The sequence below is a fragment of the Passer domesticus genome, chromosome 1 (genome assembly GCF_036417665.1).
Source record: "Passer domesticus isolate bPasDom1 chromosome 1, bPasDom1.hap1, whole genome shotgun sequence".
Classification (NCBI taxonomy): Eukaryota; Metazoa; Chordata; class Aves; order Passeriformes; family Passeridae; genus Passer; species Passer domesticus.
Genome location: NC_087474.1, coordinates 19,584,237 through 19,599,527, shown reverse-complemented (window position 1 = coordinate 19,599,527; position 15,291 = coordinate 19,584,237). Strand labels below are relative to the sequence as shown.

The 15,291-nt window shown below is 41.0% G+C and overlaps 1 protein-coding gene across 4 annotated transcripts in view; it reads right to left on the bottom strand.

The window, feature by feature from the left end:
- ST8SIA6 (ST8 alpha-N-acetyl-neuraminide alpha-2,8-sialyltransferase 6) overlaps positions 1-14,555 on the bottom strand; it is a 45,294-nt gene extending 30,739 nt beyond the window's left edge. Inside the window, exons 1-3 of one of the 4 annotated variants that reach the window (XM_064408735.1) lie at positions 14,219-14,553; positions 13,873-13,989; positions 4,931-5,029 (exon numbers count right to left, since the gene is read on the bottom strand). In XM_064408735.1, coding sequence (XP_064264805.1) covers positions 4,931-5,029; positions 13,873-13,989; positions 14,219-14,313 — 311 coding nt within the window. In that variant the 5' untranslated portion in view covers positions 14,314-14,553. Of the gene's footprint in view, positions 1-4,930; positions 5,030-13,872; positions 13,990-14,218 lie in introns of all 4 variants that reach the window. The other 3 variants (XM_064408742.1, XM_064408750.1, XM_064408757.1) reach the window with 3 other exon arrangements.
- Between the last annotated feature and the right edge of the window lie 736 nt (positions 14,556-15,291).

Below are 15,291 nucleotides of genomic sequence, written 5' to 3'. Positions count from 1 at the left end.
TGAAAATCCATTCAATCCATTAAATTTGTTCATAAGTGAAATACTTTGTAACATGGAAGTCAAAAGAATGAAGACATTTTTTGCTTTCATGTTCAATGTTACTACTTCTCCCATTTGTGCCTGGATTATAATACAGGTTTTTAAAAAACAGTAACTGATTTAAGATAACTGGGGGAATAGGAAGAAAAGATGGTATGGATGCCATGACTAAAATTCTATGGGACTCAAGTCTCCATACAAGATCTAACTTGTATTATTTTAACAAAAATAGCTTAGTGTTGACCCAAACGATCATGAGTTTATTCAAGCTGCCCCTTAGAAGCATCTATTTGGAACAGTTTTACAAGAGTTGGGATGGCAAGAAACGTCACTTGTTTTTAAGTGGAGCATGAGGATTGCTAAAAAGCAATATACAAAAACATTCTAGTGGTTGCAGCAGCAGAGGTCAATTATCTGAAAGATTCCTTCTTGCTGTTCCGCATTTCAAATAAATAGATTGTTTGCTTCACAAAAGTACTGCAATTGCTAAAGGTAACTCATTTATCCTACCCCAAGTACAATCACGTCCAATTTCCACATGGAAAACTAAATTATAATTTTTAGAGGAATGCTGCATTAAAACTGGTCTCTGGCTCAAGTTTGCACCTGTGACATGTACAAGTTTCATCCTCCACACTTAGCAAACTCTTAATGGAACTAGAAGATAATGACTAAACTGATTCTACTGAGCCCTTCACAACTCAAGAGAACTCAATTGGCAGAAGTAGGAAAAAAAAAACAAACTAGTTTCATTGCAGCTGTAGCTTATCTGACCTGGTGCAGTACATTCTTGCTTCTTCTAGTCCAACTGCCTTGCGTCACTATGGGCATTTACCTGATTGCTCCCCTGTTTTTCTTTTGTCAGGTTTTGTACTTGTCAAATGCCTTCATAGGCCACTTCTACTACCAGGACAAAAAAATAATCCAGAAGGAAAAGGATATGCATATACATTTTCTTCTTATTGTGTTAAACCAGATAAGAAATATCTATTTAAGACCCTAGACAGTATAAGCAAAGAGTGATGGAAATGGACAAACAGGGATCAAGGCCCTCCTATTTTGGCAGCTGCCTGCCGGTATGTTATCAGCCTTGGAACTGCAGCCATGGAAAATGGAACTACTTTTCTGCTGAAGCTGATCCCTAAATTGAGTCACTATGTGGTCAAACAAGTGTCAGTAGGAGGGTAGGGCAGGGAGTGTTTGTGGGGTCAAGGTGAGATAAAAGCACAAAACCAAAATAACCAATTCTGATGCTGAATAACTCATCTGATTTCATTCCTTAATATAAACAAGAAATCACTCTTAGATGCTTGGACTTAAAAAAAATTTCAGAAATTAATAGGATAACAGACCACGAAGAGTTACTTACGCTATAATTATCCAGGAGAAAAAAAATCTAGAAAAAGCAAATTCTAGCCTAAAGACATTGATAAGATGAAGATGATAAGAGTCAGAAATGAAATGAAACATTACCATCTATTCAGGAAGAAATTGCATGGACTGACAATTTTTTAGTAAGTTAGAGGGAAACATTTGCTAGGGAGAAGAATGAAAGCATCATCCATAATGCTAGTTCCAGGATCACATAGGAAACATAGGCACTCACTGTCAGATACTGTAGGGCCCTCTCATACCTGTAACAAAAAATACACTTAGGCTAAAAACACCAATTACAAAGCAAGAACACTGCAGCCTTTCCACAGCTGTCTCTACTGGATGGAATTGCTCTTGCTCAGAGGTATCCAAGCTCTCCAGCTCACATAGAAAAGCACCATTTCCAGGTCTGACAAATCAGAACACCAACTCTGCTCGCCCTATGCATCCAGTTGAGTTCCTTTCATGACTTACACAGACACTGTGGTCTGTCAGAACTTGTCTTTACCAGCTGGCACAGTGCCACAGGCAGCACAGACATCCCAGCAAGCTGTCCTGGGGGACAAGAGCTCCCAACTGTTGCAGTTCTGCAAGGCATCTGCCCACTCCAGTAAAATGTTTCTATGAAATGAACTCCAATACAGACAGTATTCCTAGAAATATTTTTTTTTAAGACTCAACATGAAGCTTTTGGATTTGCTGCAGCTGGATTTACAGCCCAGAAAACTTTGTTTTCCTCTCAGAAAGTAAATTTTAGCATTTCCTGCTTTAAAGGAGGCTTGGGGACTCACTCCTCCAAAGAAATCAGTTCAGGTTATCAGGGAATAATTTCATGACTCTGCTGTAACCCAGACAGCCATCTTCTCCACTCTTCCATTTTAAAGAGCTGGCACATAACATATATTTCCACTGGCACCCAGGAGCCTACAGCACATATTCACTGATGCTAAAAGGGTTTTATTATTAAGATAAAAAAAGCTCAGGTAAATCGAGCTATAAAAATACTTGGACAACACAAGTATTACAGTGCTGAGAAGAGTGAATGAATGAAACACGGGGTCTTTTTGTCCTATTTTTCCCTGCCACCTGCACCACAACCATTATAATAATTTTCTGTCCTAAGAAACTCACTTATACTATATAAGCCTGACTGACAAAAAACACCTGTAAGGCTTCCCCCCCCCGACCCCCTCCAAGAGTATTTGTCAGGTAAGAAGTGACTTTCTATGTTAACTGTGGCAGCTATGATGGAATTACTATGCACATTCAAAGCACTGACAAAGTATTAGTATCTTCTAATTTTTGGCAGATATCTAAAGGACAACAGCAAGGACAGAAGTGTAGAGACAGTATGGAGACAACAGGTAAAATGTCAGAACAGACAGATGCAGTCTCACTGATTATTTGCTAAAACTAAATACCAGCTTGTAAAAAAGGCATTTGATTAGAAGGAAGATTGAACAGCAGGAGTTGAAAAAGGACACATTTCTACTTGGCAGTTTATTTTCAAGAAAGAAACAAAAAGAAAAGCTGTGGCATGAAATGCAAAATAAAGGAAGCTCTGTTTTGCCTTTAACTCTGCCAAAAAATAAAAATCAGTTTTATAAGCCCTCAGGAGATTGTACAGAGGGTTTGCTCTAGAATAAAAATGGAAAACTGCTAGCAAAACTCAGCACTGTAGCCTCTTTGTCACCACCAGCACATATTTGCTATAATAATAACTTCCCACTTACATAGCATTTCTTACTATCAAATCATTTGACAAGCTTTAAATTAGTAATTTTTTTTCTTTCTTCCAATTTAAGTGGCAGAAGTGTCCAGAATGTCACTGAAAATCTGGAACTGCAATATAAAGCATTTATATACCACGCCCACAGGTCACACCTTGAAAAGGTAACAAAATCCCTGCAGCTCCTGAGTGAAGGTCAATAGCTGAAATATTCATGGCAAAATGCAAAGCAAATCCCTGCTCTTTTTTTCCCAAACATCTGTTTCTCTTCCTACTTGCCCAATTAATCTTCTGCCTCATTAAATGATACAGCCCCTTTCTCTTTAACCACAGAATAAAGGACTTGTACTTTGTAAAGTTTCTCCCATAACCTCAGCTCCAAAATGTTCTCAATATGAAGAGTTCATCTCCAAAGACTGTAAACCTTTGCAATGTGTGGGATAAACAACAGCATTCATATTGCTGTAAGTAGATTTTGAAAGCAATACAGTGACTGCTTTTCCTTCCCCTGGTGTTAATCACTCAAGTTTTCAGTCAACTGCATTCTTTTACCTCTTCCAGACAATGTTTCAGCTCTCACTATCAATGCATCAGTAGCATACTGGTCTAGCACCTTTCAAAAGAATAAAAACCTCAATGATAGTGCTGCTGAAAGGGGTGGAATACTGATGAGAGAAGAGGTTGTAAAGAAGGGGAAAAAAAAGAATAAATAAAAAAGTGATAATAAGAGCAAAGACAAAATACTGGATATATGACTTAAAGAGAAGTGAAAAAATTTTAAATGCAATAAAAAAGTGAGGAGGAGGCAGAAAAGAGAATAAGTTTTCAAATAATAATTTGATGTTATTTTGGCATTAAGGAAAAATTGAATTCTCCAGTACTTTCAATAGGGAAAGGCATATAAATATTTTTATCTGACCTTTTGTTTCTCATTCCATTTCTTCTCCCAAATGGAGGGGAGTGGGGGGGGGAAGCTCCCCGTGTTAGACAGTATGGCACCATCCATTTTAAAGCTGCAACTCAGTCCTAATGGGAAGCCTTTCTTACTTTCAATGTTTTATTATTGGTGCATCCTTTTGTTTATTGGCGCATCAATATAGGAAAAGATGTTACAAGTCAAAAACAATGGCTGTTCTCAGCTTTTCACTTTGGAAAGTGACATTTCATTCCTTTGGAAAGGAATTTCAGCAGGACTGACATCAAAGGTGGATGTTTCTCCATGCCAGAAAAATACAGAACAGCAAGTTGAAACTCAAAATTAATTTGGGGTGTTTCTTTCCCCAATGTGTCTAAAATTGGACTGTCAGTTTCCTGTGTGCTTGTTGTTATAATGCAATCATGTGACTAACCAGCAGGTCCTTATACTAGTAACATTTCCAAACTTACTCTAGTCAACAATGCTGAACAGAATCATTAACTGAAGTTGCACATAAAAGGAGGAGTGTTCACCAGTCAGGGAAAAGACATTCAATAATGAAATTATACCCCACACTTCTACTCAATAGTTTTGTGAATAGCTTGGAATTTAATGTTCCTAACTGACAAGAAGAAATCTTGTATAAGAATATTAAATAAAATTTAATATTTTATTATTAAATAAAAAAGTTTAAATCCCACCTTGGATAAATCCTATCTATGTTAAAGAAAAAAATGCAGCAAACACTGGTTGAACAAATTCTGTTTTCTGTTGCATAGCTCCATGTTAATAAACCAAGAATCATGTAAAAAGGACAATCTTTCACCCTGCTATTTAAAACAAACAAAGCAGAAAGGACAGCAAACACCTACCTTTTCTTCTTGATAGATGAGGACAAAATGTTGTCCTGAATTGCCTTACATTTTGAAGCCTGTTCAAACTGGTAAATTCCATTTTTATTATGAGTTGTTCTGTTAAAAGGGAACAGGAGGAGAAAAAGCAACAAACTTTTAAAGAGAGAACATATTCTACCAATGTTGTCACATTTACTTTGCTATGACAATAGGATTAATAACCATAGATTTAGCTGAAAACATTCCTAAACAAACCTTATGGACTTCTATTGTGAAGATCCTGTTATTAAAAGAGAGTTTTCTGCTAGGGACTATAAATATTTGGTTCTTTAAAATAACCTTATTTCATAGTCTGAATTATATTTTCCACTTTTCACTGTAATCAGCAAATGTAATTTAAAAAAAAAAAATTAAATTGAAAGCCTCTTGAGCATTAAGTTTTGAAGATTTAAAATATTCACTAGCAAAATATTTAGCAGACGTGATTTCCTAAAATTGTTGATGAAATGCAATATGCAGGGTGAATATAATATATACAGGAAAGTTTATCCACAGGTAAAGTGGATCTTTGTACTTTGACCTTAACTTACTGATTCAAGCATAATACTTCCTGCCTTATTTATTCTTTATTTACACAGAAAGAACAAATATTTGTAAAAGGAATCAAGGCAAGTGCCAGATAGTGATCTTTAATTCCTGTCTTATTTTCACCAAACTCCTGTGTGGTCTTCTTGCTCTGAGCAGCCCTTGCAGAAGACTGAGATGTAAATTAATAAATGGCTGAGATACCAAGGTCTTATTCCATTCACCTCAGCTCATCCTCTATCTGTGTCCAATCTCATACAATCACCCTCTTCTAACATCAGCCTTCATTCTGTGGATTGCCATTTGTCATAAACATTTTTCCTCTGGCAATATTTTCCCTGCCCCTCACCATCTTCCCTACCACCTCCCCCTCCTCTTTGCTTCTTTCCACTGATTCACTACTTACAGGCTGCAATGTCCAAGGGCTCTATTTGCCCAAACCAGAAGTAGAAACACAGAAGACAGAGATGCTGTGTGCTGTTCTTAGAGAACAACTGAAACATCTCTGGACAGCGGTGCTCACACACAGAGAGAGAGGCCTTCCTGCTTTGTGCTTCTGAGCCATCACTGCTTTTACTGACAAGCACCAAAACTCCACTGCTTTTACTTGCTACAATATGGAGACCCCTTAGCAACAAGATTTCTGACAAGCTGATTTTGAAGACCTTGCTTGGGAAAGATGCAATTTCAAGCCACAGAACCACAGAGTGGCTGAAGATGGAAGGCATCTCTAGAGCTCATCTAGTCCAAACTCCCTGCTCAGGCAGGGCCACCTAGAGAGGGTGAGCAAGGACTGTTACCAGATGCTTTTGAATATCTCCAAGCACAGAGACTCCACAACCTACCCGAGCAGCCTGTGTCAGTGCTCAGTCACCCTTACAAGGAAAAAGTGATGCCTGATGGTCAGAGGGAACTTCCTGTGTTTCAGTTGGTGCCTACTGCCTCTGTTCTATCACTGAGCACCACTAAGAAGATCTTGGCTCCATCCTCTGCACCCTCCCTTCAGGTATCAATAAGGTCTCTCCTGAGCCTTCTCTTCGCAAACTCTTCAAATGAGAAGACTGAACGAAGAAGAAAGAGAAGAATAAATGCTTCTTTATTTTGCTACTGAACTGACTCTCATGGTCATAGCTGACAGGGAAGGAAAGAACCACCTTTCTTTTTCTTTCCATTGCCCGTGAATTTTCTAGAGTTAGTCACCCCTAGTAGCAGTTTCCACAGGATGTAGGCTGCCAAGGAGAGAGAACAGCCCTCTTCATTTCTTCCCACCACCAATAAATTCTTCCCAGTATACATTCAGTGCTCCTAAGGAAGTATCCAGTCTGTATGCCCCTTGTTGAGGAAAACAGTATGACAACACAACATAAACCTCTATCCTTTCAGTTCTGGAGTGACTTCAATAGATAGTAACAGCTGGCACTGCCTACTGAGAGCTCCTTGGCTGCCTTTGCATACAGCTCTTTATCTCATTTTTTCTCAAGGAGTGAAATACAAATAGCAGAAGGCTCTCAGAGCACACAGTTCAGAGCTAAAAACTCTGCAGATCTCACATAGCAAGTGCTAGAAAATATTCTGCCTACAAAATTTATGTACACACATTTATTGCAGCTTGGTCTGAACAGTTCTGTCTATGCAGAACAACCAGGTAGGCTCTTTCCAGTTCTCAAACAAATTTTGTTAGCACTACATCATGCTTCCTCTCTCTTGCTTCTTTAACTTAGTAACATCAAATGATTATTCTCCAGCTGCAGCTTAAAATAAGAGAAATGGCTACAGGCAAAAGTTTAGCTGCCTAAACAGCATCTTAAAGAAATAGAAAGGGGAAAAAAAAAAAGCCAAGTGCACGTTACTGCTGCAAATAAGCCTTTCATTGTAACTAAAACCTAAGATGCTGGATGATGATTTGAGAAGTGGCCCCAGCCTTTCTGAGCCACAGCTGGCCAGAAGAGACCCTGTCTAACATGTGAAGACAGCCAAGTGGATGACTAAATCAGAGAGGCAGTTAGGTTTGACCAGCTCCCTGTGAGGGGTGTTAGAAGAGTGGCAGAGCACCAACATTCTTGCACAACTCTGTGCAGACAACCATTACGAGTCCTTACATCTTCCTATTAACTTATATCTTGAGTTCTGTGGAGCAATGAATAAATATTCTCTCAAATACAAGCCTTACTCCACAGACTTTTAGTTCTTTTAAAAATTCATAAGATCAATGAAAACAAGGTGCCTCATTTTTTAATACGCAATTGTTTTTATGCAATCATTTTCAAGACCTGAAAAATTCAAAAAAGAGGAAGTCAGACAAAAAAGAACAAAGAAAATCCCCCATTTCTGTTTCCCCTCACAATCACTTTTACAGCCACATGACAGATCACCAAAATGCTTCTTCTGTGGCTTTTTATACATAAAATTTACTTAACCCTCTTTATGCGGTGCAAAAGGTACAAAATTAAAACAATTTATTTGCAAGAGATGTAAAACAATTACTCATTCCATTAAAAGTTAAATTTCTGGATTTCTGTTTTACTGTCAGAGTGGCCTCTGCTTTACATGAGTGAAATCTTTTTGCATTTAGATAAAGATGGGTGTGCAAGAGGCAGTCCAGACTTCAACTGCATTATTCATGGCAAAGTTGTGCAGACATCAGACTCAGATTAAGTTTCTGCTCATTTCAGACAATTGTGCAAGGCAACATTTACCACTAAATGAATTTACCTGACCTAGTGGATGACAGTCTTTGTTCACTACTTAGAGCAGCACAACAACTTCTGCAATGAAATCAATAACGTGCCTAACAATGCAGATATCAGGCTACATTCTACTAATTTAGTGAACTATTAAGCTAAATGAGAACTTGAAGTAGAAACATTCTGTTGGCTTGAACTCATAAAACTGATGATACAGGGAAATTTCAGCTGCTTTTCCCCAGGGGCTTAGATGTTCTCAAAGCCAATCTCATTGGACCAAATCTGAAAAACAGGGTTTTTTTCTAATCATATACAAACAGCTTGAGGACCACATACTTCCTATGGTAATTCTAGAAACTCAGGAAGTACACCATCTGTACTTTAATAAATCCACAGTAGATTAAGACCATGTGTTAAGGCCTTATCTATCAGCATGTTTTTTTCCTATATCTTGCTCTCAGGAAGACAGCAGATCCTCAAACTGTAAAATTGCTTAAGACAAAGACTGAATCTTTAGACAGAAACTATAAGTTAAGTCCTTTTTCTGCTCCTGCAGCATTCAGTCCTGAGACAACAGGGAACCTTAGTGCAGGGAATCACCAGACAGAGGGGTATGTCAAGTAAGACAGCACTCTGGGGAAGCAGAAAGGTACGAGATACAGGCAGGAAAAGCAAAGGCACACTCTTTAAAAACAAAACAAAACTCAATCCAGTTATCAGAGTAGGAAAACTAGATGGGCATAAGATGGAGTAATGATAGGGAAGAAAAGAAAAAAGGCAGATGGAAAAACTGGTGCTGTGAGTAATACTGTAACATGAAGATTAAAAGGCCACTCCTCTAGATATCCCTCGAAATCAGGTATGAAAAAAATGTGGGATGAGATATTCAAAATTTCTCAGAACTGAACTGTCTGGCAGTAGTGAAAGCAACAAAAATTTCACCTCCCTAGTAAGTCCACACTGAGAGCAAGGGAAAAATCCCACTCGTTGGCTATTCACTCCACACCCAGCAGAACCAGTTGTTGCTCTTTTCTATAGCTGCTTGCTCTTGTCTGTGTGAAGAAGCACAAGAGCTCTAAACATGTTCCAGCTGAGCATCTCCAGCTAAAATGGATAACTTCTGCATGCAAAATTGCACATTTTTATCATTCTACCAAAATGGCACTGAATAGCATTATCCAGATTGTGAATATCTTCTGCCTTAATCTCTCCCTTGAAGGGACTAATTTATATTTGAATATCATCATCTGTTAGTTGAATACTATTAAAAAACCCACAATCCATACTTCCACAGGAAGGGTGCTCTTAAGTGCTGTCTTTGATATATGTCAAATTAATCAGATGATAAGAATACAGTGATGTTTTTAAAGTTCACAACACCTTGATTAATAAGGCAATACACTTTATTTAAATTCTTGGTGAAATGGACTAAAAAAAATTGCTTCATCAAACCACAGGAGTAAGAATTTGTCTTGAAACATTAATCACAGCAACTGTTAAAGGGACTGATCTTACTGTCATTGTTCAAGTTCCTATAGAGGTATTGCTTATCTAAGGAATGTTAAATCTGGTCTTTAACATAAACTTCATCTTTAAATTATGTGAAAGGCTATCCAATGCATTCAGGGTTATGTATAATGTCAGATACTTTTTATTGTAAAATCTATAAACTGCATGACAGGTAACATGACAAGCAACAGTCATGATAGGTGAAGTGAAAAGAATAAAAATCATGTTAAAAGGGCACACAATAGAATGACAGAGCAGTTTCACTTGGACCAAGTAAACAGAAACCTTTCACCACTGTCAGAACACAAATGTGTCCTGGCAGCAGCTTTCAATTGAACACCTATTCATTTAGACAGAAGTAATACATGAGGCATGGGTTCAAAATAAACTCCTAAAATATGTCTGCATGCATCACTTGGGAATGAAGGGGCAAAATATTAAGAGAGCAGTAAAATTAGTGAAGTGGACCCCCACTGCTGACTAATCTAAACCACAGCAAATTATTTGTGCAATATACTAGGCTACTCCATAATTGCGGTATTACCCTGTCTCTTCTTCCCCTTCTGACTGCCTGAATGCAATATTTTGTCAGGAGACAGAATGTACAGGTCTCTATAGCATTGTTAATTAAGTATAGCTGTTTATTTCCTAGGCCTGCACACAAATCTGCTGCTGAGAGAGGAATTGGAGAAATCAACACTATGGAACACTGTATTAACACTAACTTGTTTACCCATTGCTTCTCAATCCCTTCCTCCCACTGTTCAATTACCTCAGTGGTCTTTACACTGTGCTTGCCTTGGACCTGGAAAGACAGAAAGCAAGCTGGGGAAATAGTAAGTGAATGCCTTAAAACGGGCAACACAGACTAACAGAGTAATGGTGGTCAGTTCTTTAGGGCACTGCTGCCTTGTTACTTTTATATAAACTATACATAAATAGTGCTATTTTGACTTCCCTTGCAGGACCTGGCATTATTTACCTGGTACATATTCCTGGGTACTATAACAGGAGATAGAATTTCTACCTAAATTTAATCTAGCACACCCTGGGCCTCATAACAAAGAAAATACTACCTAGCTTCTTTTACTATTTTCATTTTCCCCTGATAAGCACTAGAAGTTCTGACTCTTCTGTTCTACTATTAATGTAACCACTAAACAAACAAATACGCCTGCACAAACACGGCTGGGGAGAGAGGAAAGAAGAGAGGGAAGACCAAGGGTCTAAAGGTGGGAAAAATGCAACTTCTTTTTTTGGTTGTACTGTTGAAAATATAAGAAGGTTGTACTTAAGATAATATATATTGTATTCGCAGTTAGAGCTTAAAATTTGAGAGGACAGTATGAAACATATATAGGAGAATTTGCCAGAGAACATACAATTGCAGTATAGCGATACTGGTTCCATGAACAAATCTGGGGACTACTAGACATATCTTACTAACAGCAGCCTTTCTTTTCAGAAAAAAACCCTATTAAGAGGCACAGTAGGCAGTGAAATAAGCCCAAGACTAGATGTGCAAGTTACACTGTAGAGGCAGTCACATTGCTCCAATTAGCTAAGGCTTAACAAGAAAAAGGGGTAAGCAAGGTCCTCTAAGAGACAAACCATATCATCAAGGTTATTTACTAAGACACAGAAAGAGAACTTTAGGTGCCTGGTCACCATGTATTTAAACATTGCTGCACATAATAGCTGCCTAAATATCTAAGAGAGTCTGATCCAATTCCCTGCTTTTCATCCTTCAGTTTCATCCTTTTAAAAGAATTACTCAAAGTAAAAGAACAGATTAGCTTTCAATACTGCAAGGCAACAGAATAATAGGACCTTAGAGATTCTTTGGGAGATGTCTGGTTACAAATATGCCTCCAACAGCAAAGGAAATAATGATAACAAAAAAGATTAGCTTGTGACCGTGAAGATTGTCTAGATTACTTTTACTTAGAGGTCAAGGATAGTGCCTAGGTTTTTTTTCTTTTTCCTTTCTTGGAAACATCCATGCACATCCTCGTACTCTTATGCAGGAAAGGACACTGCTGCCAATAACACAGCAATGCCATTCAAATGATCAGGGCTGTTTAGGAGAACCACACTTTCCCACAGAACACTGGAATCTAATTCCTAGTGACCAGACCATCCATCTCCATCACTGAGGAACTGGTCTGAACCTCTTGAATGAGTCCAGATGCTCTCTGGATCAAACGTCTCCAGCGTGGCCCTTAGCCAGGCCCAGTCCAGCTGCTGCCTGGATCAAACCCCTCCAGCATGGCTCCCTGCCCAGTCCTGCTGCTCTCTGGATGAAGTAACAGCTCCTGGTCAGCCCAGTCCAGCAGCTCTCTCTCCTTTCCCATTAGCCACACATGCACCACAAACTCCTGTCAGGCCAGCTTACTGAGCATAGTCACTCGGGTGAGAAAGCACATCCACTCTTGGATTCAGCTGGCACGACGCGTCTCCAAAGACACTACGGTTACAGGAGCTTGAGTATATTGAAACTTTCTTTGATGAATTATTTACTTGACACACTTTCGCAGTCACTCAGTCATGAAGAAATACAATTTCAGGCTGACAAAAACTAGCTTCAAATTGGTGCCAAAATCCTCCAAGTAGAATAAGGAAAAATATATATTTAAAATCACAATCTCACTTGCCCTATTACAAAGATTAAAAAAATGACATGGATTTTCAGACCTCTTTGGTATGTGCTATTTCTACTTTCATTGCTCCAGTTGTGAGTGTACTAACAGCAGATGGGAAATAGTTAGACTGTTCTCTGAAGTGCTCTCTGCCAGCATTTCTAGTCAATTCAAGTCCATGGTATAACATAGATGCAGCTCAGAAACTAGCAGGGAAGAGCGTGAGGAGACAGGCCAGGGGGAAACCACAAACAGCCCAAAACAGATTGGAGAGAACAGTGTAATGGCTACACAAAAGCAAAGCAGAACAGTACATACTGCAAAATCCAACATCAAGAGGGGGAAAGAAGGGAAAAAAGCAGAAAGGGATAAAATAAGAACAGGAAAGAGAAGCAGGCTAGAAGCTCATAATGCCAGGTACAAACATTTCCAGAATTTTGTTCTTTTCCTTTCACTCTAACTTTGAAAGATGCTATAAACTTACAGCTTGTGAAAGTTTTAAATATCGAGGGAGAGAGCACAAGCATATCTCATCAGAAACACGTAAGAAATGCACTGTTAGGGTACACTGCAATCATTACTGCAACTAACATCACTTGCATTCACTTAGGGAAAGCATAGGCTGTCAAATTCAGCTAGATTGAGTGAGATGGTGGCCTCAGTAAGGTTAACAGCACTGTCACCATTGTCTTCAAGACAAGCAGGACATCACAGTCTCTGTGAAAGACCCAATTCTTAAGTTCTTTCTAATTTTTATAATGCATTTTTGACCATGATGTATATTAACATATAATAGTTATGCTAACTGTAAAGGTAATAATGCCATAAAAAGTAAAAGAAGAAAGCAAAAATATTTCAAAACTACTTCTTTACAGAGTATTGATCTCATGTGTGGATTACACCACCATCTTCTGCTTTCTTAGTTCTCCTACAGTATGTGGGGACTCAAGAGCATGAAAACAATAGTCATTAGTATTGAAGTCTGCATGTAAGGCACAAGGCTTCACAGCTGATTTTACAAAGTATCTTCATATTAAACTTCACAGTATAAAATAACAGGCTGTAAAGCAAAAATCTACGCTGATCTAGGAGGTCAAGACAGATGATCAAATGAATGGGCTCCCAGAAAGTATAATGCCAACCCAAAACGAAACAGGCTTCATATGTCTTGCCTTCATCCTATGGATTGTAAATGATACATCTATATTTTTAAGTAAATACAGATTACAAAAACAGTGACAGCATTACCCAGCTCCACCTTCTAGGAAAGAAGAATAAAAAGATACCTGGAATGTGTCATTCAGCAGGCACTTTTTGCATCGTACGCTAACAAAATTGCTCTACGCAGTATTTTACTGGGCTCAAAACCAACGGCAAAGTGACAGCCGTCAATAAGAGGGCCCATGAGCAAATAATTCATTCTAGGGTCATTTGCCCTAATAATCCTCAACGCTCTCTCTGATCAAGCTACCGAAACAAAAGCAAGAATGAACCGGAGCGAAGGTGAATTTCTGCTTTTGTAGACCCGACCTCCAGGACCCACCTGCGGGCGTCCAGCCCGTACCTGTTCTCGGTCTGAGGAGGGGGCGTCAGGGGTGACCTGAGGGCTCGCACCACTTTCGGCGTGACAGCCGCTATTCCCGAGTCCTCCTCCCAGCCCCTGGCAAGCGAGACGGGAAAACAAAGTTGTCAGGACCAGTGACTGAACATCACCCGGCGCGAGCGGCGCCGCTCTCCTGCCCACGACCCGCGCCGAGCCCAGACCGAGCCGGGGGCACCGAGCCGGGGGCACCGCGCCAGGCTCCGCCGCGCCCCGCGGGGCTCGCCCCGCTCCTCCCGCCCTCCCCAGCCGGCTCCGGACCGCGGGCGAGGCCGCCCGGCCGCCCTACCTGGCGCGGAGGGGCTGCTGGCCGCCCAGGCGCAGGAGGCAGCCTCCCAGCAGCAGGCTGCCCAGCGCCGCGGCCAAGGCGATGACAGCCCGCATGGTGCGCTCGGCAGCGGCGCCCGTCGCAGCTACGGCCCCATAGTATTTAAGGGAGGCTGCGGGGAGGGGGAGGCGGCCATGGCAGCCACAGGGTCTCTGCGCTCCGCCCCTCGCCCGCAGCCCTGCGCCGCCGCCATCCGCCCCCCCTCCTGCCGCGGCCGCCGCGCGGGCCCGGCCCGCCGGGGCTGGCGGGGGGCGGCCGGGCTCGGCCGGCGTGAGGGCGGCACCCGGGCGGCCTGTGCCAGCGGCCTGTGCCGGCGGCCGCTCGGGGCGCTTCCCGGAGCCCTTCCCTGTGCGAAGGGCGGCGGAGCGAGGGAGTCGAAACTGCCCAAACTTTAATGGGGGAGAGGGGCGCCGTGCGGGACGGCGGCGGGAGCAGCGTGCGGGGCTTGCCCGGCCAGGGCAGGCAGCCCTGCCCCGTGGCTGGTGTAGTGAAGCCGCTGCTACTTCAATAGCTCTTTCTCTGAATTAAAAAAATAACAGTCAATGTGTCCTGTGTGTTGTCTTATAAAAGGTATGTTATAAAACCATGCATATTATAGATAAAAATGACCCCACGTGGGACACTGTGTGTGTGCAGCTCTGGGACCCCCAACATAAGAAGGCTGTGAACCTGTTCAGAGGAGGGCCATGAAGCTGACCCGAGAGATGGAACACCTCTGCTGTGGAGACAGGCTGAGAGGGCTGGGGTGCTTCAGCCTGGAGAAGGCTCTGGGGGACCTCATTACAGCCTTCTGGTGTCTGAAGGAAATGTACAAGGAAGCTGGAGAGGGACTTTTTAACAAGGGCATGTAGTGATAGGACAAGCAGCATGGCTTTAAACTGAAAAAAGACAGGTTTCGATGGAATATTAGGAAGATATTCTTTACTGTGAGCATGGTGAGGCACTGAAACCGATTGCGCAGAGAAACCGTGGATGCCCCATCCCTGGAAGTGTTCAAGCCCAACTTGGATCAGCCTGACCTAGTGGAAGTTGTG